The sequence below is a fragment of the Gossypium raimondii genome, chromosome 7 (genome assembly GCF_025698545.1).
Source record: "Gossypium raimondii isolate GPD5lz chromosome 7, ASM2569854v1, whole genome shotgun sequence".
Taxonomy (NCBI): domain Eukaryota; kingdom Viridiplantae; phylum Streptophyta; class Magnoliopsida; order Malvales; family Malvaceae; genus Gossypium; species Gossypium raimondii.
The window spans coordinates 40,367,491-40,394,573 of record NC_068571.1 but is presented as its reverse complement, the minus strand read 5'-3'; the positions used below and the strand labels follow the sequence as shown (position 1 = coordinate 40,394,573).

Below are 27,083 nucleotides of genomic sequence, written 5' to 3'. Positions count from 1 at the left end.
CTCATTATTTGTAACATTGGAATCGTTCTAACATTACTGCTAACGTTACAAGAACCTATAGGGTCACACCCTATAGTTGAAATGAACAGAGTAAAACATAATTGGTATTGTGTTTGGTTGTCGCATGAATTAAATTAATTATAGAATTAATTTAATTGGCTAATCAAATATCGAACACATTATATGTACAAGGTTGTTGTACACATAATGAGAATATGATTTTGGTTCGTATATAAATAAATATAGTTTATCGAAATCTTTATTATAATTAATGTAATTATAATATTCAATTTTTTAAATATTATTATATTTATTTAATTTTGAGAAACCCTAAAATAATAAGATATAAAATCTCGTTTTTCTTTGCTTGGTGGGTCTAGCAGCCGTCAAAGAAAAGTCTTCTTCAAAACTGTTTGGGGATTTCTTTTGTTCATAGTCAATTGAGTGGATTACGTAGAGGTCTGAGTCATCAATGATTATGGCTTGATTCGATAGTAAACCAGATTACTCATTATCGAGGCGACGCTTTCTACTCAGAATCACCATTCGGTAATTTCGAAACCCTTTTTACCCCGATTCGTTCCTCACACATGGACCCGTGGTTAGGATCACCGAGTGTTTTATTTTTCTACTACGCCGTAGGGGTGCTGGCGTTCCAACAGTGGTATCAGAGCCACTTGTGTGATACGGACTCGGGTTTAAATACTTGGGTGATGCAATTGTATAAGATGCATGCTTTAATTTTATTTAGTTCCCGACTGTTTAAATCATTTAAGAGTAACCTGATAACCGTTCCTCCTGACAATGGATTAAATATTAATCATGGTGTTATGGCCTATTCGGTTTTATGTTATTACTGTTAAGTGTTAATAGATCTATAACGGTGCGACGGTGGTGTTGACAGTTTCCAGTAAGAGTTAACTAGTTAGTGGAACAAGGGTTGTTCCAGCATGAAACCTCAAGGATTAAAATCCTGAAAACACGATTTTGTTGATAAAAGTTATCAAATCGTGAGGTTTAATTTGAATGGGGTATGCGGTTCGTACCGCGGGGGATCCGCCCCCACACCCTTGGTCCATACCGCAGTGGCTCGGCCCGCTCCCTCTACCGCCTCAGCCCCCATCTTCTTAAAGTATGTTTTATAATAAATAAAACTTGGTGGGCCATAAAAGTTGAAAGGATATGTTATAATTCACCTTAACAATTTGTTTAATTATGTATGCTATTTTTGACATGCACGGTGTTTGAAATGCATAGTTATAGCCCGACGGCCCATTTGATAAAAGGTTGTAATTTTATAAATACGGCCTGCGTGTTGTGCCTTACTTCTATTCTCTTGTATTTCTCTTCTCATCTTACTCCCTCATATGTAAAACGAGTTTCTACATATTGTAATCTACAAGAGTTGCGTGGGCTAGTCGAGAAGGAAGATGGGTCAACCAGTGTGGACCGATAGTTTGAGAAACGGCTTACACCGTTAGGTTTCCTTTTGGTTCTCCCATTGGCTTGGGTTGCACCACATTAGTTTATGGGTTATAACTATTTCATTTATTTATAGCTTTATTCATGTATGAAATGCTATGGATGTCTAAAGCATGCCAAATTTTAAATATGTTAAAATTTGTTAATGATAAACCACATTAATTGATGAGATCAATTAAATGGCTAAAGGGACTAAAATAAACCATAATTGGTGAGATGGAATGATCTTAATAAAATCCCTCTATTAGAATATTAAGTGTAACACCCCTTACCCGTATTCCTTACCGGAACAGAGTATGAGGTATTACTAAATTTTAAAAAATTTCGACAGCATTCCTGCTTATTTTTGCTTAAACCTCCTGCAAATTTTCAACCACAATTCAATGTCCCAACCAAGAACAGTTATATAAAATTATACAATTAATCACTAATAAACACCACATTTTAAAATCGAATCATAACACAGATATACATAGTGACGCCATGTTACATAAAGTCGTCTATACATGCCATAATTTCCGGAATACCAGTAGCAAAATACCCAGACGCGGATGATAGTGTGGATGATTGTCCGACTCCGTCCCAATTCCAAGTTGATGGATATCACTATAATCAAGGGAAAAAAAATGAAAACAGGTAAGCATATAGCTTAGTAAGTAAACATATGACACATGAATAAATTTTTCATATGATTACACCATAATATAATTTTTGTCACAAATAAATTTCATTGTTTGTTCAATTTCTAGCAAGCAGTATTTCTGCGTCATGATCACTAATTTACTTTTATCGGGAGCTACAGGGCTCCAAATTGTATTCCGTAAATTTTTCCCGAAACTAGACTCATATAACTTTCCACCATAAAATTTTCAGAATTTTTGGTCGGGCCAATTAGTACAGTTTATTCATTAAATCTTCCCCTGTTTCACTACCCGACAGTCCTGACCTCCCCTTACAGAAATTCACATAACTCTCTGTAAAAATTCCAAACAATGTTCTCACTTGTTTCTATTAAAAATAGACTCAAAAAGGAATCCAGGCATATAAATTTCAAGCCACAATTATTTTTTTATAATTTTTGGTGATTTTTCAAAGTTGGAACAGGGGATTTCGAAATCAATCCAACCTTGTCTCAGTAAAATTAAAATATCCCCAAATATATAATTCTTTTGCTTTTCACACTGCTTTCATATATCTCCTTTTGGGCCTATTTACAATTTATGTCCCTCCTCATTTAACAATTGAGCTATTTAATCCTTCTAGTAACTTTTACACCTTTTTCAATTTAATCCTTTTCACTTAATTGACTACCCAAACATTAATATTTTCTAACGAAATTTTAATACCATATTACTAACATTTCATAAATATTTATAAAAATATTTTTGACTCGGTTTCTGAGATCGAGATCTCGATACCTTATTTTTACCCAATTTCTTCAATAATTTCTTTTTCTAACTAACCACTAAATCGGTAAAATTCTTCTATCTATATTTTCATACGATTTTGCTATCATATCAATATTCATACAAAAATATTAAAATAAATTTATCTTTAAATCGGATTTGTGGCTACGAAACCATTGTTCCGATAACCTTGAATTAAGGCCATTACAATGGGGGTAGGATTTTGTATATATGTTCTGCTTATCTGATTCTGCTATCTATATCTGTCATAAACTTAGGCCCGAATCTGTATGATTGTATATAAAAAATTTTGTGTATGTTGCATAACTATTTCTGTTGGCTTACACACTGAGTTTACGAAAACTCACATCTGTTTGTCTGTTCTGTTCAAGTAATCCACAGACTTAGGCGGGTCGGAGCGACGGAGGCTCAGCGATGACCACTCGATCGATATCTGTTTTTATTTAGTAATAATGGTTTTATTTTAAAATTTGGTTTTTTTTTGAGGTTTGTAATTTTTGGGACTCTCAGGACTGTATGGTTTTAACTTTTGGTTTTGAATTTCGTTTTGCTTTCTTTTCCGCAACGTTGACAAAAACATTACGCAAACAAATGGTTTTATTTAAACACGAGCTTGGTTTTGTTTTAAACAATTTCTAAACTTTTAACTTTAAAGAACAACTTATAACGGTTTCAGCAATGAACATGTTTTATAATATATAGACGTTTTATCGAAGTATCGTCGGTTTCAAAATCCTTCTTTAAAACTAATTTAATATAATAATTGAAGTTGAATTGATAATAACGTAAAATGTATTCTATTAAACTAACTATTTTCAAAAAAAAAAACCAATAATAAACATGCTAAAGCTCAATTAAGGTTTTTGCTCCTGAACTTGAGGATGCAAGATTCTTTGACATTGCTTTAGAGAAGTAGAGCAAATTTAAGTTTCACGTGATTTTAAAATGATGATTTGATAAAAAAATAAAATAATAGACAGATTCATTGCTGGTTTGTTATTTCCTCAAACATAGATTTGTTGTACAAGCTTTTGACTAATGGGTGTTTCTTTCAGTTCTCAGTTTGACAAATGACATTTCAGCTTCAAATATCTAGAAGGAATACCAACAATGTCCAATTAAGCACATCCCTCGATTAGTGTTCTCATTTGACTCTCAATTCAATCCAGAACAAGGCTAGCACCACAGGTTTCTGTTTTCTTATCAAACAAACGAACCAACCCCAAAGTTTAGATTCTTTTTATCTTTCACCCAATTCAACAATTCAAATAATAGAAGACATTGCAACTTGAGAATTGCTATCTAAGAAGACATTCTTTTCATAAATTCAAAACCCCACAAAGCAAAAGTTTGAAAAGTTTTTTCTTTTTTCCAGTAATTAACCCCCAAAACCCGAGCTCGATATTCTGCTTCTACTTCTTGTAAACCTACCCAACGTTGACATTGATCCAATTCTGGTCAAACCGCCAGATTCTTCACTTCCACCATGAGACCTCAAGCCCCGCAAAAACGACGTCACATTCCTCACAACTCTCCTAAACCCATTCTCTCTCCTTCTAACCCCACCCCAGGAAACTGTCGTCACATCTCCATGACCCGAATCCGATCCCCATTCCCCAAACCCACCATCCATCTCCGGGTAAACCACGGGCACTTCCCTTTCACTCCTAACCCTCGTCACCCCAAAAAGCCCACCAGGCAACCTCCATATACTGAATCCCACCCTCTCCAAAACGTCATCGTTTGACTCGCTTCGATCCGATGGCACTTCGTGACGGCAGATAGGGCACGAGTTTCGGAGGGAAAGCCATGGGATGATACAATCTTGATGATAAATATGCTTGCATGGCATCTCCCTAGCTTCCGTCCCAAGCTCGAAAGGCTCTTTACAAACGGCACAGTAAGTTTCTGAACATACATAGGTGGCCTCTATTTGAATCGTCGGCATTGATTCGATCGCTGTTTTTGAAGCGGGAGGGTTCTGGTGTTGCCCCAATCCAGTTATTTCGATCTGGGAAAGATGTGTTAATAGCCGATTGAAACCCAATCCCATTAGAGATTCGGACATGGAGGTCGGTATGGGTCTTAAACCCGACCCGGAACCGTCGTCATAGAAGAAGTCAAATTCGCTGCTGTTGTTGTTGTTTCCATCGGTGGGGGTGGTGCTCTCGTCGCCGGTTGTTCCACGTAGGACGATTATTGGATTGATGTTTAAGTGGTCAATAGGAATCCAACGATTTCGACGAGAAACGGGGTTCCGGTTCCGATCCGAGTCTCGACGGTTGCTGGGGATGATGTAGCTAGGTGGAAACCGAGGGGTATGATCATCGGATGACTCAATCTCCTCGATGAAACCTCCGTCACAGTAGGGGCATACAATGGCTTCGTTGGTTGCGTTATCTGAAGCCGAGATGCGAAACAGAAGGGAGCAGCTGTAACACCAATACGACGACGTTGAAGACATGGTTGACCTATGCGAGAATGAATGAAGTCCAGGTCTTGTGGAAAAACAAGAGAGAAAGGGGTTAAAAATGAGGAATGAGTGAGAACAACTTCACTCTCGTTTAAATGGAACCGAAGGTCAGCTTAAAGTTTAGAGCGCCGTAAGGACACTCATTCCAGGTGGCAGCTTAAGAGTGGAGAAAAGGGAAAAATGAAGGGCGTTGAGGGTTTGACCAGTCAAGTGGAATGATGAGGGGCGCGTTGGCGTTGCGACGTATTTAAAGCGTGGATGATTACAAAGAAGATTCTGTGAAACGAGGTAAAACAGTATGGCGCGTCACATGCTCCACTATACATGTTTTTTTCCTACCCATTTCACATTCAATATCCATTTTAGGTAAACTTCTTTCAAAACTAGAGGGAAAAAAAAAATCTATTTTCACTTTTTTCGGCCATTTGTGTGGGTATTGATTTGTTAAGAAGTGAACTTTTGTATAATTATTCATTGAGTTAATGTCACATATATAGTTTGATTTGTGAAATTATTAAAATATTATTTTATATATAAATTAAGTTATATTTTTATTAATATATTAAGTGTTTTGTTGAATTCATACCACGAATTAATCAAGTATCAACTTAATTATGAAATTATTAAAATATTCTCTCATATACAAATTAAATTATCTTTTTATATAAAAACATACCAATAAAAATTTAACGTGTAGTAAACATTTTAACTAAAACATCAATTGAATTCTTTATAAATAATTTTTTAATGTATTTTGCACAGAAAATTGAACCGTACAAAATTTTTGGGCTTATGGTCAGAAGATATTGGGTTGGGCCTAACCACATCATGTAATTATTGGGGCCTTTCTGAATTATAATTCTTGTATTACTTAACAAAGAAGATGCTCAAATTATTGCTAAATCTTTTAGTGATTCAACATCTTAAATGATTATATCAGAGTTTAACGTTTGTGGTCAAGAATATCATGTTTTTTAATTTAATTTAATTTGAAAATATATTTAATTTAATAAAAAGGAAAATAATATGAGTTAAAATGGATTATTGAATAAAACTTCACAAAAGGTATGAATCTTTCTTTTACATATATATTCTAATTCACCTAGTGAAGCTTCTTCTTCTGCTTTTTTTTTATAATGAATAAAATAATTATTCAATAAAAAAAATTTTATTCTGTCAAATGAATCGTAAATAAACGAAAATTTAAGGAATGTGCATACAAAAATAGAATAGATCGAAGATTAGGTTAGCAAGGAATGATGATGCATCATCATCATCTTCATCTTATAGGTGATGTGAACAAGAAGAAAAAGCGGCAGACGGTGGACAAGTGTTACCTAAACTTCCCTTTAAATAAACAAAACAACAAAACAGTCGGCTTACTAACTTATATTCTCAATGAGTTATCCGAAAGTTGACGATGGCAATACCAAAATCTTGTTTATTTTACACTTCCACATTAGTAGTGAATGGCATAAGTGGACAGAATATTTGTTGGATAATCCTTTTCAAACTTTTATCATACTTTTTACTCCTATAAAGCTTAAAACAATCATCCTCTCTCTCTATTCTTATCTAAATTCTAACTCATTTTAATCTAGGATATGTTTGGGAAAATATATTTTTGGGTATTCAGCCTTACTTAATTAAGTTTAATTAAAATGTTTTAATCACACTCACTAATTCTTATAGTTCAAATATATTAGTTAATATTATTCCAATATGTATTCTTCTATCTTAAATCAATACCAATTTAAGTTTTGATCCGATTAAAATTTCAATGTATTTCAACTGTTCGATATGTTTCAATCCATTTTGACCAATACCAACTTGTTTGGGTAAATACTAACACCTACTGCTTGGTATAACTCAACTATTTATATTTTTATAATTATATTTAAAATAAAATATAATTATTTAATTAAGTTATTAATTTTATATTTTATATTTGTATATTAATATATTCATATGTATGTAATTGAGTTATATTTGAATGTATATATAATATATATAAAAAATTAAAAATATCGATAAATCTGAGAACAATATATTGAAATACAATGATATTAATAGATATCAATGTTAGAAAAAAAAAACAAATGATATTGTTTTACGTTATTAAACAATATATCCTATGATTCGTTAGTGATTACTTTATTTAAAAAATAATATTGTTTCCGTAGATGATTCATCATCTCTTGTTCTCCGAATCGTCACCAATTGCTCAGCCTCCTAGAAGAACCACATGTCGTGAGACCATCCACTAGTAGTGGAAACATCACTAACATCAAAGCAACCGCTCACCGTTTTACTGTGTGAACACTCTTTTAGGGACTATTGGAACCCACTTGAGTGTAATAACCAAGGGAATAATAGAATGCACCTGCCCATGATGGCAACCCCTTGGTAACAACCTGCCATGTCACCACTACTAGACAAAGGAGTATCTCCCTATAAATTTCCTCTAGGATGAACGGAAAGGGATCTTCTTCCTCATTAGCAACCTTGAATACTTACTCTTGCACTTAACTCTTTCAACCTTCATAGCAACCTTCCTCCTCCAATTGTCCTTTTCTGACTCCCTACCTATCTAGGTAAACCGTCTTCCATTATATCATCACCTTCTTCTCTTTGTCTCCTCTTTTATCGATACTTATTACCAACAATTTTAATATTTCATATTGTGGGACATTGGTTTGGTGTTGAATTTTTTAAAAAAATTATATGAGTTGGAAAGACAAAGCGTGGCGGTGTAGAAGTTATTAAAGAAACGGCAGATGTGCGTGCATGTTGGGATTGAAGTGCTGTTGGAGTTAACACTTGTCATAAATGAGTTGGGTTTTTAGTTCACTTGCGTAACCTTCCTGTCTTCATCGTTTTGATAATAACAAAGGCAAGCTTTAATGTTACATAAATGAAATTAAGTTGCAACAACTCACAACCCAACCTTACGATGACTCCATTTGCAATTTGCTAAGGAAAGGTTACTGTGTTAATTATCTCGTTTAAGCAATGGTTTTAAGGTTTCTTTTTATACTTTGATCAACTCTAGTTAAATATGACAGTTGGTAGTTATTAAATCGTTAATTTTCAATTTTGGAAAAATATCTATTTATGAATGCACGATATAAAGATTGCAGTCAACTATCAAGGCTGTTAGAACATGTTTACAGGAGGCTAACACAAATTGTGGATCTTCTAGCGAAATCATGTCCTATGAAAGAAATTGCATTCAAGTTTCTAGTAGCCCCTCTTTATGAAGGACAACAACGCCTTTGTCATGATTTCTTTGGGTTTATCTTATAATCGAATAGTTTGTTAATTGAATTTTGTAAGAGTTCTTTTTCTTTTTAACATAAAAAAATAAATTAATCCTTAAATTATATATATATATATATAGGTATCTAAAGTATTTTATTCAAAAGTGAAACCATTTTTTTATCTAACCATTATTCTCAATTAAAAATAAATCACAGAACCAATTAAAGTTATTGGTCTTCAAAATTCCATCTATCTTCAGAGGCGAAGTCAGAAAACTTTTATGGGGAGGCCGAAATTAAATTTTAAATTTTAATAGATTATATATTTATAATTTTTATAAGATTAAATCAAATTTTTATCATTTTAAGAGGGGGCTAAATTGTAATTTTACCTTCACTAATTTAAAATTTTAAAATTTCTAAAAGATCTAAATGGACAATTTTCCATTTTAGGGGGACGGGGCCCCTACCAGCCCCCTAGATACACCACTGTTTACCTTCTTCATTGTCTTCAACCACTTTCCTATCGATAAAAGTACCATGAAAATCCTTCTATTAAGAATTAGATTGTATTTTGCTTTTTTTATTTAACTAATGGACAAATTAGTCATTGTACATTATATCAAAGAGCAAATTAATCATCTTTGTTAAAAATTTCATCCACTTGTACTATTAAAAATTGACATGGTTGATGGAATAACTAATCAATGACACATGATACGCCACACGTACCTCATGCTAGTATATAGGGATCAAATTTTATCAATTGAAATGGATGAAATTTTTAACAAAAGGACTAGTTTACTCTTTGATCTAACGTATAGGACTAATTTGCCCATTTTTTTAAGTAGAGAAAGCAAAATATAATCTGACCTCCTAATATAAAAGTATTCATGATATTTTTACCCTTTTATCTTTTAAAATTGCAGTGACTTACATTTCTCAAAGATTTTCTCTTTTAATTTTCTCTTTTAGATGGTATATATGGTATATAGGTAATGAAGGAGATGGGAACCCAATGTGGTGAAGGATGTCAAATCCTACTTCCTTAACAATATCAAATACAACCTGGTGCATATACCTAGATCCATCAATGCTGAAGCTAATCATCTTGCCAAAATAAGAACTAAAATGTATCAAGTTGATGCGGTCGTTGAAAGCACAAAAAATATCTTATTCCTAATAAATAATGAAAAAGAATAGTAAAACGGAAGTAAAGTCGAATACTCAGGGACTGGATTTGCACAATATCTTGTTCCATGAAATTCCGGCAGAATCTTACCCAAGAAAACTTGCGTGCTTGAAAAAAATAAAAATAACAGAATTAAAGGTTTGGATCTGGAAATGAAAAATAAAGTAAAAACAGAATTAAGAATATTGAATCAAAAATTCGAGAAATTAAAAATAGAGGTGAGAGAAAGGAAATTCTTATGGGAGATTCCAGCCTCCAGTTATCTCATTCCGCATTGGGTTCAATCCTTAGCTTTTAGATGATCCTTCCTAAACCGAATAAGCCAGTTATAGTGGAAGAGGACGCCTACGAGCACCAGCTCCAAGGATTTACACTTACGATTTAGTGGAACCTGACTCTAGCCAACAATTGCTTCTGTGGGATCGTCTTATGCTAGATCAACGCTTCTCAATGGCAAATCCCACACCATTTTGTCTCTTGGGCTCGCCAACCTCTGACGCAGTAAGTTAACGAACCGACTGTGCAACCTTCCCAAAACATACAAAGCAGCCGCCTTTGCATACGTAGAAAAGCTTACTTCTTAAGGGACATGGACGGAAACGTTAGCCCCGTAGTGCAGAGAAATCATGAATACTCGGTGAGGAGGCTAATTACGGACTCTAAGCCTTAAGAACCCTTTTTAGGGAATATCGACAACCTTCGACTAGATGAGTTTAGTGGCTCATGGTTGTGGTGGAAAAGAAAATAAATAAAACAAAAATAAAAATTTTATTGAAAGGAAATATGAGAAGAACAAAAGCCTAGACTTTTGGGGAGAGAGTGTTTACAGAAAAAGATCGATCTCTTTTGAGCCACTTCATCCTCTATTTATAGTGCTAGAGTAAATAGTCTAATCCTACTTAAATTCCCAAAAGATAAATACATTTAATTGAAGATAAATAAAGATAAATAAAATAAAATCCTAAAATTAAATAATCCTTAATAATTATCTTAATATTAATTATCCTAATATAATTAAAATAGAGTCCGATAGAATAAAATATCTTCTTTTTGCATTTCAACCCTTGTTTCCTCCATGCTTGCACTTTTGGCACCAACATTTCCTTGTGTCGCATATTGGCCCATTTTATCTCTAAATTCACACTTTTGGCCCTTAATTTTACTTTTGCCTCAAATTTAGTCTCTATTAGATAAAAGATCATAAATAGCTCAAATTAGCAGGATCATACTCAGAATAAATACATAGTTAATACATAAAAATACGTTATTCTAGAGTGTTATCACAAGTTTTATCTATGTAATCTTTTGTCTCAAGTATTTTGTGGCATTTTATGTTTTTTTTGTGTTTTTTTGTCATTTTAGAGTGACATGGTTTATTTGTGCTGATTTTTTTTTGACAAACTCCTTTATTCAATTTTTTTAGAACTTGATTTTTATTAGTAAACTCTCTAAACAACTTAACTGTCAAGTCATTTTTTATTCCCACTGTTTATGTGCAAGATCAGAGTTCTGGAAAGATATTGGCAAATGATATGAGTCAAATGGATTATACTACTTCTCTTGCCTTGCTAGCTTGTAACATCCCATACCCGATCTGACTATTGGATCAAGTATAAAAATGCTACATTGGTTATCAAAGTAATGAATAATAATACTCTAATTAATGGAATCACATATATTTTGATTTACACTATCATATCATTCCAAACGTCAATATTCAAAATAAACTCAGATAAACTTTCCGAACATTCATACTTTTAAATGTAATTATGGTACAAGAACTATGGATCGATACTGGGCACAAGGTATCAGTACCAATACATGAAGCATGGTACCCCTGTCAAGTATTGATATTGTTTTTAGTTTCGATGTTTTGAAATGTTTAACAAATTCAATAGTATCATGGAGCACCCTAGACCCGACCCGTTCACCAAACAAGGGTATTGGGTCATACAAGGACCCGAATAATATATCTACGACAACAATTCTACTATAATTAACTTACTTAAAGTCTTAATTTACATATCAAATTTGTACTAAGAAGTAAAATTCTACCAAATTTCGGTCTCACATCTACAGTGTTTACAACACCAGAATTTAAATTAAGATTGTTATACTTGTCTCGATCTTGAGGTGTGACCTCTAAATGAGCCCCTCTATACACATGAACGATGTCTGCGCCTCTCCATCAACCTGACGTTGCCTGGCTTTGCCCTCCAGTCAATTTTCAAATGAAAACTTTATCCTGTAAATAAGCAGACAATTCGTAAGTTTCATTGAACTTAGTAAGATTCTGCATAATGGCCCTAAAAAAATAAAAAAAACTATAAGGAACAAAGAATTTAGTAGAGATTTCAACTCTCTGTTCATCTTTGGCTATTCGCAAAATTCACTAGTGAGGTTGATGCCCTCCTCTCTTTCTGCGGCTTACCGTTGGCTAACTTACTCTCTATCTGAGTCATAAACATGTTCTTTACGGAACTGGTCCTCTATGGTACAAGTCTGATTTCGCCTTATTCTAATTTTTCCTTTTTACTTTAACTCGCTCTGCATTCACGATTTCAACTATGTGTATAAGCCATTTGAAGGGATGCCTTACCGTCATGGTAGCCTTGCATTATACCATCTAGTCTTGGCTAACTAATCATCCTATTCCTAGTCATCAGAACGATTGATGACAATAGATAAATCCCTATTATTCCATACTTTTTGTAGCCTTTCGGTGGGATTCCGTCCAAGTCGTCTTTGGCAGACTTCTATATGGCTTATTATGCATTACATAACCCTAGTTAGCTCACCCGTCAATTGATGAATGTTCTAGCATTCTCCACCACCTGATTGTCTGAGTGACCATTAATCTCGCGTGGACCTCAACAGACTTACTAGCCTCTAAATACCTCTTTTTACCCATGGATCATTAATTTTAGGTTTCGTTTAGTCATCTTATTTTCACCCCTAATGAGATTTGTTTGCCCAATCTTACAGACTTATATGTTCTTACTCGCATTTTTCATCCTTTTAATTTGGTGGATCCTTGGACTATCCCATTTACCCGCGTCCTCGGAGAAGTCATACTCATCCTTTCGTGTTACTCTTCAAGTAGATCATATTTCAGCCTCTCTCTTTCCTTGTACTGCCATCTTTTTCCCTGTAAGTCATAGCCGAGCTATGGTCTTACCCAGATTGAATTCATGTTTAATGTCCCGGCGGACTATTTATAATGCCATAGTCAAGCTATGGTCTTACACAATTGAATGCCCGTGTTTACTATCCCGATGGACTACCTATGTTGCCAGGGTCAAGCCAAGGCCTTACACCTAAGATCTCATATTTAATGTCTTGGTGGACTCTTTATAATGCCATAGCCAAGCTATGATCTTACACAATTAACGCTCGTGTTTATTGTCCCGATGAACTACCTATGTTGCCATGGCCAAGCCAGGGTCTTACACTTGAAATCTCATATTTAAGATCCCAGCGGATATCCCCGTGTTTACTATCCCGACGGACAATATAGGTTGTTATAATCGAGCTATGGTTTTACACGTTAGACCTCTTTTGAAGTATCACCCCTTAGGACCTTACAGTTGTGCAGCTCATCCAGCTTGCTTAGTGTTTTTAAAAACAATAAAATTTTCTTGGATTCTTAAAACTATTTGATACATGAATTGATGCTTTCACACTGCATAAACAAAAGCATTTTATTTTTCTTGCTTAAGTGTTTAACTTGAAAAACATGGCATTTTTACTCAACATGATTAACCATATATTTTTTTAGCCATTTCCAAAGCTCAACCACATGCAGTGACATTACATGAGCTACGTGTGAATCAAATTTAGAATACTAAAAACAAGAAAGGAAGAAGATACTAACCAATTGAATCTGCAAGGGGAAGAAAAATCCAGAAGTTAAACCTAAGGTTCCTTTTCAATGGGGATGATTTTTATGGATTATGCGTTTTTTTCTATTTTTTACATTTTGGTTCCATAATTGATTTTTGGGACTTTAAATGCTACATTTATGACTGGCGATGTGTAAAATAACATAAATATATTCTCACATGTAATATCATAATTGATCTATTATCAAATCGTTTAAAAAGAATAAAAGATTACTTTAGAATTGGAGTAACAGTGGAATCCATCAATGTTCAACGCAAATTAAGTAATTAAAAAATTCATAATTTTTTTAAAAAATATTAAAAAGTATAAAACGTGGTTCACCCAATTCTTTAGTTTGATTCAACTGATTCACGAGTTAACTAATCTTTTATCTTACTTCAAACTCATGTACCAACTGATTCCTGATCCAATCAATTGACTCAATCCAATTTCAACAACCTTAAGAAAAGAATTAAAAATCAATACGACTTTAATATACGAAGCATATTAAAAGATTTGCTAGAATTAAAGAGCTATTGATGTCATTATCCTTAGGAAATAGCATAAGTCGATTCTGGTTTAGGCGGTTCTGATAGTTAAATTAATTGTAGGGTCGAGTTATTTAGTTATGTCGATCGACTATCAACTATTGAATTTCATTACCGAATCGGTTAACTTAGTTGACTTAATATTTAATATTTTTAATTATTTTAAATATAATTAAGTTAGTTAAATATATTTATAATATATTATTTTAAATATATATTTTATAATATATTTTAAATAATTTAGTTAATTAATTTAATTGATCGAACTATCCAATGTTAAGTTGGTTCGATTAAGTTGATCGCTTTGATTATTTTATACTATAAGTTGATTAAGTTGAAAAAATGATTGAATTGATGGTTTGTTCACTCTTCATTATCCTAGAAAAATTCATTAACATGAAATTTAAAAAAAACAAATATATTTAATAGGCATAATATTTTTTGCGCTCCAACTTAAAAAAAGGTCACTTTAGCCCTTATTTAAAATTATGCCTCTTTTAGTCTTTAAATTCTTTTTTTGTCAAATCATCTTAAAATAGATGAAAAATTAACATTTATTAAATTTGCTGACGTGGCATACAAATGAATTGTCACGTAGATGGGAAATCAGTATTGAATTATGCCTATAAAGAAGGGTTAACAACAAATTTAATTACTTAAGTTTACTTAAAGATTATTAATCTTTGATGACTGAAATTTTAAAATTAGCATATGATAACTAATATTATCAATTTGTTAATGCTGTTTACGGTGTGGCATGTTAATATTATTAATTTAAGTCAAACTGTAGATATAGTTCTTGTATTATTTTTTTAGCAGCGTTCATTTCTTTATTATCCTTCTCTTCTTCTTCTCCCTTTCTTTTTCTCCAGAACCATTTAGCAGTGGGAAGACGATAAACAGCAGCATGCTTTGATACCAAAAAAGAAAGCAGGACAGCTTTGATTCCAATTTAACTCTCCCTAAGAGTAGGAGAAATTTAAAGTAACAACAAAGTGCTTGTCCAGGAATGGTCGTCGCAGTCTTATCTCAATTTACAAATCTAAACCAAGTGAGCCGATGGAGCAATGAATTTAGAGCAAAAGGTCAGTGCAAGATGTTAAAATATGGAAATCAAAGAAATAAAACCCCGTGCAAAAAAGTAGCAACTTTGGTGGCTGCAACTCATAGATGGCTTGGCTGGTAAACAAACAAAGAAATCATACCTTGTTGTTGTTGATTTTGCATGTAATTTGAATCTTCATGTTGGGAATAGGAAGAAATGAAAGTAACAGTGGAGAAAATTAAAAAAATAGGAACATTTGACCCAAATCGACTACATAGTCATTTCATATGCCAAAGAGAGAGGTGTAAAAAAGGAAAACTGAATGACCAAAACATAAATTTAAGAAAATAGGAGTGACTAAACTTGGAATTTAGTAGGGTTTCCCAAGACGGGCATAAAAAGTAGATACTAAGATCAGCACCTTACATGTGGTGGAATATTTATAGGTAAGGTGTTGTACTTTTTGTCAGATAAACGGAAGAGATAATCTAAAATAAGCTTTACGCATCACGTGCTTAGCCATTGGCATTAAAAGCAAGAGATGATGGATGTGCACGTGATATTTCTCTTTTCCTCTCTAAATAGGTTTTCTTTTTTTCACTTTTGGGTTATTTCTCAAACAAACTTAAGCCTTAAGCTTTTCATACCCAATTTTTCCATTTTAGGATTTAACTTTCATGATCCCAAATCTAAATGTTTTGTTATGTTTAAATTCAAACCAGTCCTACATTACCTCATAGCAACATTTAAATAATATAAGATTTTTGGTTTTCAAATAACTCAAAGAATATGAATAGATATGATTACAATTAAATGGGATTAGTAAATACATTTTTAATTTGGGGTCTCACACAAAAAGAATATGATTTGATTGAAAATGTAGTTAAAAGTATGTTTCAATCACGTGCCACTTAATAGTTAATAAAGCACACCAACATTATTGCCAATACAAGATGATGTAAGTTTAAGCGCGTTAAATGCAATTATCCTCCTAGTAATACCAACAGAGTTTTTCCTACCCACTTCTCTTGAGTCAATTGTTCTACTTGTTTCCATTGTTACTAGTAATACCAACAGAGTTTGGCAACTTAGAAACTTTGCTTCCACCAACATTTTCTAGCTTGGGGGAGGGGGGCTTCACAATCTCTACAATGCAACTCATAAGCCAAGTGGCATGGAGACGAGTTATAACGGACGAGCTTGCATGAAGATGGGACATAGTCTCGGTTACAATCGACATAAAACGAATCACCACCTAGATCAAGGGTCAACTTAATAGGTACTAAAGGTGTAACACCCCTCAACTGAAATGAACTGATACATTACAAGCAAAGAATGTTACATTTGGGCACTAAGGCTACTTAACTCAAAAATCAATTTCAAAACTTTGATTTAACCTAAATAGACTCTTTTGTAGTTATTTAACTCATTTAGACTTTTTTAAAAGTTTGGTTACAAATGAAGACCATTCAAGGCTTATTCGGGTCAAAACAAGGTAAACAAAGTCAATGTTGCGACATTGGGAAATGGGTGTTGCAACACCAAGAGCATATTACTCTATTTTCATCTCCAATGTCGCGACACTGAGGATAAATTACCCAAAACATGTCTGAAACATCTAAAACCAAGTCTAAACTATCATCAATCATTCCATAACACTTTTAAACATTTTTAAGACTCAAAATATGTCAAATTATCATTCAAAAACTTCATATCACATATTAGTATATTCATCTAAGGAAGATTATCCCAACGTACAAAATGATATTAGGCATGCATGACATAGTTTTGGAACCACTTAGTTGTTTTACAACAAAAACTCATATGGTTCCAATCCTGTGTACATGCCACTCTATTACCAAATCTAAGTTCCATACATTTCAATCTTTGATTGATGATGAGATGAGTATGGGGACAATCACTTCAAAAGATGTATTCAAAACGATCTTTGCCTACGCATTAAGCTCGAGAAGACTTAGTAAGTACTCAAGAATTCATATATTACATTTGAATTCAGTTAGCTAATTCTATGAATAAATAAATATTATTAACATATTTATAATAATTAAACCAAAGATAAAGTTCATAGTAACAACGAGGTTAATTAACACACTTTTACTTACCATACTTTCATCATTCACTTATTTTTTATATACCACATACGTTGCCCCTTGTAGACTCGAGTGAACAAGAAAGATATATGGATTGTAGTCACAAAGTACACGAGCACGTAAGTGCTAGATTATTATGACACTAATAGTTTTAGAACACGAGCACCGAAGTGCTAAATTCACAAGCACACTAAGAAATTCCTAATGGCATGCCATCTATATCCCACAAATTCAAAACTTGTCTACAAGGGTTTTAACATTATTATAAGATCAATATTCATCACAAGCACAATTAAGTTTCATAATTTCATGGTCACACATAACTTTTCAGTATTTTACAATTTAGTCATTTTCTGTACATATTTAATCACATCAACAATAACCACAATCATTTACTACTTTATTAAATTATTCACACATTTATTCATTACAAGTACTTAAATTCATGACATTAACATGTTCATTAATTTATTATTTTAAAAATCTTATTAGGTAAGAAAAGATTTTAACGCTCGGGTGATTAAAATGAAAATTTTATTTAACAACAGTGACGGAAATGTGAGGATTTTTTTGGGTGATTAAAATGAAAGCATCCTAAAAGTTGGCTGACTAACATGATAGTTTACCCAAAAAAAATAATAGTATTAACAATTGAACTTGTATTTTTAAATCCGAAAAGTAAAGGATTTAATTTCTTGAAATAAAAGAGAGCTAAATTTCAAATGTATGAAAAGTACAAAGAGTTTAAGGTAATATTTATAACTTGACAAATAAAAAACATAAAATCCAATGTGAATTTTTGTTTTTGGTTGAAAGCATATTCCAAAGTGAAAAAAATTGGAAGTAACCAAAAGGGGTAGTTCAGTTATTTGGGTAGATTTACCTGTACAGTACTTCTTTGTTTTTACTCAGACAATGTCTTAAGGAGACTTAAAGAAGCATCGATCTAACGGGCTGATGTGTCAGTTCTAGGTTTTCACTTTCCTTTCAGGTAAACAAACATCATTATCTTCTCTTTTTTCTTCATCAATCGGTTTTGGTTATCACTTAATTACTGGCCCTTAATAGGCTATAATTTCCCCCAATGAAGTTTAATAACCAAAAGAAAAAAAAAAAGAAAATTTCCCATCCCGGCATATCCTTTAATGGCAACAAAACCCTAAAAAGGGTTCTTGTAAGAACCAATCGCCGCCGGATTTTATCTCAGCCGTTAAACTCTTTTTTCCTTTTATATATATAAGCTTATTTTTTTAACTCTCTTCGACCTTTCTCCTTTTTCTAGCTATTGCCCTGTATCTTTAGCTCTTAATTTTTCTTTTTGCTGTTGCTGATATCAAACTTGAAGGATTTTTAAATTGGGCTACTTTTTAATTTTTTTTTATCTTCGTTTCGATAATCTTAAGGAGATGGGTGATTAAAGTTTTGATCTTTGAGACCCTTTAGGTAGCTTAAAGTTAGCATCTTTGAAGTTTGTAAATATGGGTTTAGGTGTAGTAGTCTAGAAAAGTTTTGGAAATTTTGGGTTTGGAGTCTGGTTATTGGCTTTGGGTAGTGATCATTTCGGGAGTTCTGGTAGATGTAATTATCAGTTATTGTGTTTAAGGATGTTATCTGAACTGGGCAGGAGACCGATGATACAAAATAGTGAAGGATCATTTGGGGATGATTTGGAGGAGATAGACCTTTTGCTCCGTGAACAGCGTTGCAGGCAAGACGCTGATGATCTCGAACGTGAGCTAAACTTGTACAGAAGTGGCTCTGCGCCTCCTACCGTGGACGGCTCACTGAGTGCAGTTGGCGGGTTGTTTGGGGGAGGAGCTGCTGCTTCTGGTGGTAGTGGGGCTACCCCCTTTTCAGCTTTTCATGGGATAAAAAATGGAAATGGGTTTGCGTCGGAGGAAGAGCTTAGGTCTGATCCATCATATCATTCATACTATTACTCAAATGTGAATCTCAACCCGAGGCTTCCACCCCCTTTGCTTTCCAAGGAGGATTGGAAGTATGCACAGAGGTTGAAAGGAGGGAATTCAGTCATAGGTGGGGTTGGAGATAGGAGAAAAATTAATAGGGTTGATAATGGTAGTAGTAGGTCGATGTTTTCGACGCCACCAGGGTTTGATTCAAGGAAACAAGAGATTGAAGTAGAGGCAGAGAAGGGTCGTAGCTCAGCGGAGTGGGGTGGCAATGGACTGATTGGTATATCTGGTATCGGACTTGGAAGCAAACAGAAAAGCCTTGCTGAAATTTTTCAGGTGATTACCAGTTGTTTAATATTTATACATAAACTCCATTCGTTCTGAGGTTTATTATTTTTGTATGGTCTCTGCCTTTTGTTGCTGATAACAAGTTGCTTGTCCTAGGGTTCTTGCTTTATGGATTATTTATGGTGACCTTTTTTCACTTCATTTTTATGTTTTGACGTGTACCTGTGCTTTGGAGTTATAAGTACAGGTTCTAGCTCATCCTTCACGTACAATAATGATATACGTATAAGGGAACTCAGTTATCAGTAAACTATCTCGATGTTTGCTGTGTATCTCTTAAGTCAGACGAATTTGTAGCCTTACTTTCACTTCCCTAATTTAAGTGCTGTTTTGAAAATTATCATGTTTATAGTTGATAACTGTTGTGTTTGTGCAGCATTTCTTTCCCCATTAGCATGCCTCCTTTAAGAATGTCTAAATTTCAGTTATTTGAGCTTTTTGTAGTCAATGTCGTTACTCTTATAGTATCTTGGGTCCATTCTTTTGGATTCTATGGTTAGCATTCATCTTTGAGTTGTCTCGAGATCTGTACTTTGTATGTACTCGCAACATGACCCTATATATGATTGAAACAATTATTTGCTATTCTTTTGATTTCCGAGGTAGTAATAGTAAGAAACTAGTAGGCAAATTTGTGATCAATTTGTTTTCTATTTACAGCTAGCTTGTTTACAGCATATGGTAAGTTTCAAAATGAGATTCAAAATCTTTCTTATTTAAATTATTAACTTTTCTTCTTTCCTCAATCCTTTGTAACTATCACACAGAGTTGTTCTTGTTCATATATCAAAAACTTCTGGGACTAGGCCTTTTTTTGTTTCAGTGATTTGATATTTAGTATTTTTCCAGGATGATTTGGGACACACTGCTCCAGTCGCAAGGATACCATCTCGTCCTGCCAGCTGTAATGCTTTTGATGAGAACCTTGAGAATGGAGGTTCTGCTGAACTGACATCTTCAGATACTTTACGGTCAAGTGTGAATCTTCAAGGATCATCTGCAGTCCATAACATTGGGCCACCTACTTCATACACTTATGCTGATGCTGTAGGGGCTTCCTTGTCTAGGAGTACTACTCCTGATCCACAACTTGTTGCTAGGGCTCCTAGTCCTTGTCTTACACCTATTGGAGGAGGCAGAGTTGGTAACTTGGACAAAAGAAGCATAAATAGTCCAACCACATTTGGTGGTATCACATCTGGTCTCAATGAGTCTGGAGATCTGGTAGCTGCTATGTCTGGCATGAATCTGTCATCTAATGGAGTGATCGATGAAGATAACCAATTACCGTCACAGATTGAACAAGATGTTGAAAACCATCAGAATTATTTATTTGGCCTTCAAGATGGTCAGAGTCATATCAAACAGCAGGCGTACTTGAAGAAATCTGAATCTGGCCATTTACATATGCCTTCAGCTAACGGTAATGGGGTCAGGTCAGACCTCAAAAACCCATCCTTGCTATCTGAAAGGCAAGCTCAGCTCCAGAAATCTGCCCTTCCCTCTAACAATTCTTACTTGAAAGGACCACCTACTTCCACACTCAATGGTGGAGGCAGTTTACCTGCTCGGTATCAGCATAATGTGTTAAGTGGTTACTCTCTAAATCCTGCTTTAGCTTCTGTGATGGCTAGCCAACCTGGAACTGGTAATCTGCCACCACTGTTTGAAAGTGTTGCTGCTTCGTCAGCTATTGCTGTCCCTGGAATGGACTCCAGAGTGCTTGGAAGAGGTTTGGGATCTGGACAAAGCAATTCAAATGCTGCTTCCGAGTTGCATACTTTTGGTAGAGTTGGAAGCCAAATAGCAGGGAATGCTCTGCAGGCGTCTTTGATTGATCCTATGTATCTTCAGTATCTGAGGACTTCTGATTACACTGCAGCACAGCTTTCAGCTCTTAATGATCCCTCCATGGATAGGAACTTCCTGGGTAATTCATACATGAACTTGCTTGAGCTTCAAAAAGCTTATCTTGGAACTCTGCTATCACCTCAGAAATCTCCTTATGGTGTTCCCTTAGGTGCTAAATCTGGTAGTTCTAATATTCATGGTTTTTATGGAAGCCCCACTTTTGGAGCTGGCATGTCGTATCCGGGAAGCCCCTTAGCAAATCCTGTTATTCCCAATTCTCCAGTTGGACCTGGTAGTCCTATGAGACACAGTGACCTGAATATGTGTTTTCCTTCCGGGATGAGGAATCTAGCTGGGGGTGTCATGGGACCCTGGCATTTCGATGCAGGATGTAACATGGATGAAAGCTTTGCCTCCTCCCTACTTGAAGAGTTTAAAAGCAATAAAACAAAGTGTTTTGAACTTTTGGAAATTGCTGGTCATGTTGTTGAGTTCAGGTATGCTCCTATCTTAAATCTTAAATAATTTTTTATGTTGTAATTCTGTCACCCTGACATTTTTATGCTTTTTTGCTCGCAGCGCGGATCAGTATGGCAGCCGATTTATTCAGCAAAAGCTTGAAACCGCTACCACGGAAGAGAAAAATATGGTTTATGAGGAGATCATGCCTCAAGCTCTTGCTTTGATGACTGATGTCTTTGGTAATTATGTCATTCAAAAGGTAAATGCCTTATAATTTGTTGCATGCCTGCTTCATTGTATAAGTCTATGGTTTATTTTATTTACCATATAAAATCTTCATCTGCCTACAGTTTTTTGAACATGGACTTCCAGCTCAGAGAAGAGAACTTGCTGACAAGCTTTTTGGCCATGTTTTAACACTAAGTCTTCAAATGTATGGTTGTCGGGTGATCCAGAAGGTATCAGTAAATGGTTTATTTTCTTCTAGAGTTTATTTCTTGTGTCTGTGTGTCTCTTTTGTGCTTATAATCGGAGTTTTATATTGAAGAACTTCTCTTGTTGATTCTTTTCACTTATAAAACTCTTTCTCATAATAATTTTACAGTTTCTTGACAGTTATGAGCTACGTTCTAAATCGAGATCAGCAAAAATATTGATTTAGTGAAAAGGTGTCACTACTGTGGTTGAGTTTGACATTTCATTTCATATAAGTCCTTGTTTATGTTTATGTTCTAAATACTGAATATGTGCTATATATGCTTCAATCGTGTTAATAGAGCTTTATTTTTCATCTCCTTATCTTGCTTTCTATATTGATTTCATTAAGTGAATGAGTGTCCTTGTTTATGTTTATTTTGTAAATATGTGCTATATATGCTTCATTCACTTAATTTTTCATCGCCTTATCTTGCTTTCTATATAGATTTCGTAAAAGCACTTATGCTTTTTGATCCTAATCTCAATGGTTACCTGATGAATTCTGCCCTGCATTCTGATAATAATTTATGCTTTCTTTAACACTCAAGGCTATAGAAGTTGTTGATACGGATCAGAAGATTAAAATGGTTCAAGAGCTTGATGGTAGTGTTATGCGTTGTGTACGTGATCAGAATGGCAACCATGTCATTCAGAAGTGTATCGAATGTGTTCCTGAGGAGCACATTCAATTTATAGTTACAACGTTTTTTGATCAAGTTGTGACCCTTTCCACTCATCCATATGGGTGCCGAGTGATACAGGTTTGGAACTCTCCTCATTTAATTTTTTTTGCTGCTGGTCTTTTGACCTTTGCAATTGTTCTATGTTAACAACGACCAATGTGTGTCCTATATTAAAATTCTTTCGACACTGCAGAGGATACTGGAGCACTGCAAGAACCCAAAAACACAGAATAAGGTTATGGATGAGATTTTAGGATCTGTTAGCATGTTGGCACAAGACCAGTATGGCAATTATGTTGTCCAGGTTTGTCATTCTTTTCTGGCAGCTTATAGTTCCTATGTTATAGGGTGTATTGGGACCAAAATAATTAACCAAATCTACTTGAGGGTCTTCACTCTTTTTCCCCATACATAACATGCTGTCCAAAATTTTCTGTCTTTGAAAGGTGTTCAGTTTTATGATTAGGCATCTCGATTGTATTCTGCTTGATTGATTCAAGAACTGACCCCTTTGATTCACTTAACAGCATGTGCTAGAGCATGGAAAGCCTCATGAGCGTTCAATTATAATAAAGGAGTTAGCTGGAAAGATTGTCCACATGAGTCAGCAGAAGTTTGCCTCTAATGTGGTTGAGAAGTGCTTAACTTTTGGTGGTCCTGCTGAACGACTGTTATTGGTGAATGAAATGCTTGGTTCTACTGATGAGAATGAACCTCTACAGGTTTGTTCATGTTTTGTGCTGATGTTTTTCTTAGACTTCAAATAAAATAACTCAAATTGAGTTGTGTTTGGAAACAATTGTCAAGATAACATTGCCTGGTTTTTTAAATCATTGAAGAAAAGCCATGAACTATGGCTGCCTTCGGTTGTACCTGGTTTGGCTGATTATGGTGATCTTCCTTGTTGGTGAGAATCATTTTGTACTATGAGTGTCTCTTGCTTGGATGATCAACTTCCATTCACGGTCAGAAATGCTGCTAAAGTTTATGGGAACTCAAACTTTTGACAGGAATGCTGCTAAAAGTTTACGGTGATTGTAAAATTTGCGTCGCACTAATGTATCTGGATGTTATGATACAAGATTGTGATCCAATGGAGTTCTTAAATGTTGTTGCATGTTGCTCAGGATTCAGCTTTTTGGTTAATTTTCTCTAAAAAGAGTTTCTATAAATTTCATGTCATTCAGAGTCTGTTTACTGACAATTGTTAGTCCATCCCAGGCAATGATGAAAGATCAGTTTGCAAACTATGTGGTACAGAAAGTACTCGAGACTTGTGATGACCAGCAACGTGAGCTGATCCTTTCTCGAATTAAGGTCCATTTAAATGCATTGAAGAAGTACACTTACGGAAAGCATATTGTTGCGCGTGTAGAGAAACTTGTTGCTGCTGGGGGTACTAATTCTTCCTAGTCTTTATCAATTTATTATTTTAAATTTACTTGTCTGTTCTTGTACTGTGTAAATGAGTGTTTTCAATCTCTGTTTGCTACCGCATGTTTTGGATCTCTTTGGCTGAAGTTTCCTTTTAAGTTCTTTTGACTCTGCCGGACTTCCTGCATAAATGATTGGTTGTGGTCATAAGAATCCATAGGAGTTGTGCTGTGCAGTTATATGACATGCTTATATTAGTGGATATAGAACTATAATACCAAAAACCATCTTTTTTTATCAATTTGAATTTGGTAGCTAACACTTCTAACACGTGATTTAAATTCCTTTTCAGAAAGGAGAATTGCCGCGCAGTCTCCACGCCCTGCTTAGTCGGTGTAGGAAAGAATGTATTTGCAGTTGTACAGCTAACAGAAGCTTATATGAGCTTCCCCATCTTCCTTTTCGTATGGTATCTAGAGCTATGGTTCAAGTTTGAGTTTTAGACAGGTAAGAGATATATGGAAATAAAATTGTTGATTGTACTCGGAACTGTACATTGTGTAGCTTTAAGGGTTTTATACATAGAATCGAGTATCGAGCAAAGCCGAGGTTTGAGCTGTTGAAGACATACAACTGATGTTGATGCCCCTGCAGAAGAGTTAAAATGATTGATACAAGTTTTAAGGGTGTAAAAAGAATTTTAAAGGGCTGAGGTAGTTGTAGCTTAATATGAATTTATAAAGGGACTGTACAAAGTCAAAAATTGTTGGCATGTTAAGATCTGTTGATGTTTTTAGTTGAGGCCACACTTTTTCCCCCTGCAACGTATGCTTAATTTTACATTTTTCTATCAACCTACTTTATGTTTATATAACCTTAGTTGCTTTAACAAAAGAGGTAATAACAATTGCATGAATCAACTGAATTGAATGGTGCATTGCAAAGATGTATTTGATTTTGAAGGAGCTGCAAGCAAAAGGATGGGTTTCTTCCATATGAATTCATTTAGTAGAATAAACTCAGAGCAAGAGCAGACAAGCAAAAAGAGAAAAAAATAGGAACACCAACGCAATTTTGTCCGAGCAAAGTCTCCATGAAAAAAGAAGCAAAATTTTATTAGTTTAGGATGAGAATGTAAAGTCAGCAAGGGAAATTTGTGGTCTAAATATCATCAACATCATCTTCATCAAGCTTTTGACCAAATCCCCTAGGCCCAGCTCTGGCTCCTACATTCTTCTTCTTCTTCTTCTTTCCGGACTTGTTTCTGGCAGCCTCTTCTTTTTCGAACTTCTCTCTCTCTCTCTTCCCCAAGAAGTCCTGCACTGCTATGTATATAACCTGGAACCCAATTCAAAGCACTTCACTTCAGAGACAACAATCCATAGTTCAAAATCATAAATATAAGTCAAATTAGGGGGGAAGAACAAGAGCAGCAAAATTACCCCAATGGTGAGAATAGAAAGAGCAACAAAGGCAACAAAGAGGAGAGCCTGTATAACTGTTGCCACACCTTCATCACCCGTAGATGACACTATTTGCTGCGAGTTGTCAAGTGGGGTGGAATCTGATGGCAGAACCTCTTCGGGAGTAGCCAACGTTATCCAAAGTTTGCTGCCTTTCTTCTTCTGATGGGAATTTGGGTGAAAAAGGATGGGTTTTGTTGATAAGGAGAGAGAAGGGAAGAGTAAAGGTGAACTTTGGGTGTTTACAGATGTTGACTTGGAAATGGAAGGTAAGGAAGGTAGGTTAGGTAGAGATATGGGCATGCTGGAAATGGAAGCCATAGTTCATTAGCACTAGCAAGCACCCACTGCTTTCTTCTTCTCCTTCCTTCCTAGCTCGCTCGATTCCACCGTGGCTAAAGGCTGCCTGCCTGCTTGCCACTGTGTTTAGAGATAAATGGCAGTATTCGTAGTTTCATGATAATTCAAAGACACTTGGGCTGACAGTGATTTCGGACTTCAGTTTCAGTCTTGGGCTTGTCTATCTTGAAAAGGAAAATTAACATGCTCTCAACTCTTTGAAAATTAGAAATTTACTTCCTCTGCTTTTGTTTCTTAGATATTAGTCCCTTTACTTGTTGGATTTAAATATTAAAGTCCAATTGATGTTATCATTAGTGAATGCACTGTATTTTAATATTTAGAGGTCTGGTTTAAAATTTTAAGTGCAAATTGTTATTTAACAAGGTTATCAATTACACTTAATTTTGAAATATGATGAGTTAAAAACTAAGTTACTAAAATTGAAGGTAGAGCCGAAGAGTAGAGACCATGATATAATTGGAAAAAAAATAGAATTTATTGATAAGGTATGCTATTACTTCATGCTTTATTTTCCAAAATAATACCAAATAAATAATTATTATCTAAATAATATAAGATTTTTTTTTACAAAAAAATATGAAAAATGAAAATTGGATCCAAAATCGACCTGATAACTGTCGATTTGGGGTTGAAACCCATATGGGAGGAATGTCGAGTTTAGTGGTGCCTCGATTCACCAAATCAGCAGTAGCCAAACACCTTCAACCTAGATCACCTTTAAAAACC

The 27,083-nt window shown here is 34.6% G+C and overlaps 3 protein-coding genes across 3 annotated transcripts; 1 reads left to right on the top strand and 2 right to left on the bottom strand.

The window, feature by feature from the left end:
* Positions 1-3,874: 3,874 nt before the first annotated feature.
* Positions 3,875-5,479, bottom strand: LOC105791464 (E3 ubiquitin-protein ligase RDUF1). The gene has a single exon (XM_012619538.2). The coding sequence runs from the start codon at positions 5,371-5,373 to the stop codon at positions 4,288-4,290; it is 1,086 nt and encodes a 361-aa protein (XP_012474992.1). The 5' UTR covers positions 5,374-5,479; the 3' UTR covers positions 3,875-4,287.
* Positions 5,480-18,508: 13,029 nt separating this feature from the next.
* LOC105791468 (pumilio homolog 2) lies at positions 18,509-25,355 on the top strand. The gene is made up of 9 exons (XM_012619542.2): positions 18,509-19,672; positions 20,534-22,032; positions 22,115-22,256; positions 22,348-22,455; positions 23,023-23,235; positions 23,351-23,461; positions 23,685-23,879; positions 24,379-24,553; positions 24,884-25,355. The coding sequence occupies exons 1-9, from the start codon at positions 19,025-19,027 to the stop codon at positions 24,919-24,921; spliced, it is 3,129 nt and encodes a 1,042-aa protein (XP_012474996.1). The 5' UTR covers positions 18,509-19,024; the 3' UTR covers positions 24,922-25,355.
* A 143-nt stretch (positions 25,356-25,498) lies between these two features.
* On the bottom strand, positions 25,499-26,479 carry LOC105791474 (uncharacterized). Its single transcript, XM_012619551.2, has 2 exons — positions 25,974-26,479; positions 25,499-25,869 (listed from the first exon to the last, which is right to left on the bottom strand). The coding sequence occupies exons 1-2, from the start codon at positions 26,313-26,315 to the stop codon at positions 25,693-25,695; spliced, it is 519 nt and encodes a 172-aa protein (XP_012475005.1). The 5' UTR covers positions 26,316-26,479; the 3' UTR covers positions 25,499-25,692.
* Positions 26,480-27,083: the final 604 nt, after the last annotated feature.

Bases quoted from the DNA above. Each gene is read 5' to 3' on its own strand.
- LOC105791464 (XM_012619538.2), bottom strand. From the start codon at position 5,373: ATGTCTTCAACGTCGTCGTATTGGTGTTACAGCTGCTCCCTTCTGTTT.
- LOC105791468 (XM_012619542.2), top strand. From the start codon at position 19,025: ATGTTATCTGAACTGGGCAGGAGACCGATGATACAAAATAGTGAAGGA. The intron at 23,236-23,350 runs GTTTGGAACTCT...TCGACACTGCAG, and splicing joins ATGGGTGCCGAGTGATACAG to AGGATACTGGAGCACTGCAA. The intron at 24,554-24,883 runs GTACTAATTCTT...ATTCCTTTTCAG, and splicing joins GAAACTTGTTGCTGCTGGGG to AAAGGAGAATTGCCGCGCAG.
- LOC105791474 (XM_012619551.2), bottom strand. From the start codon at position 26,315: ATGGCTTCCATTTCCAGCATGCCCATATCTCTACCTAACCTACCTTCC. The intron at 25,870-25,973 runs GTAATTTTGCTG...ATTGGGTTCCAG, and splicing joins TTTCTATTCTCACCATTGGG to GTTATATACATAGCAGTGCA.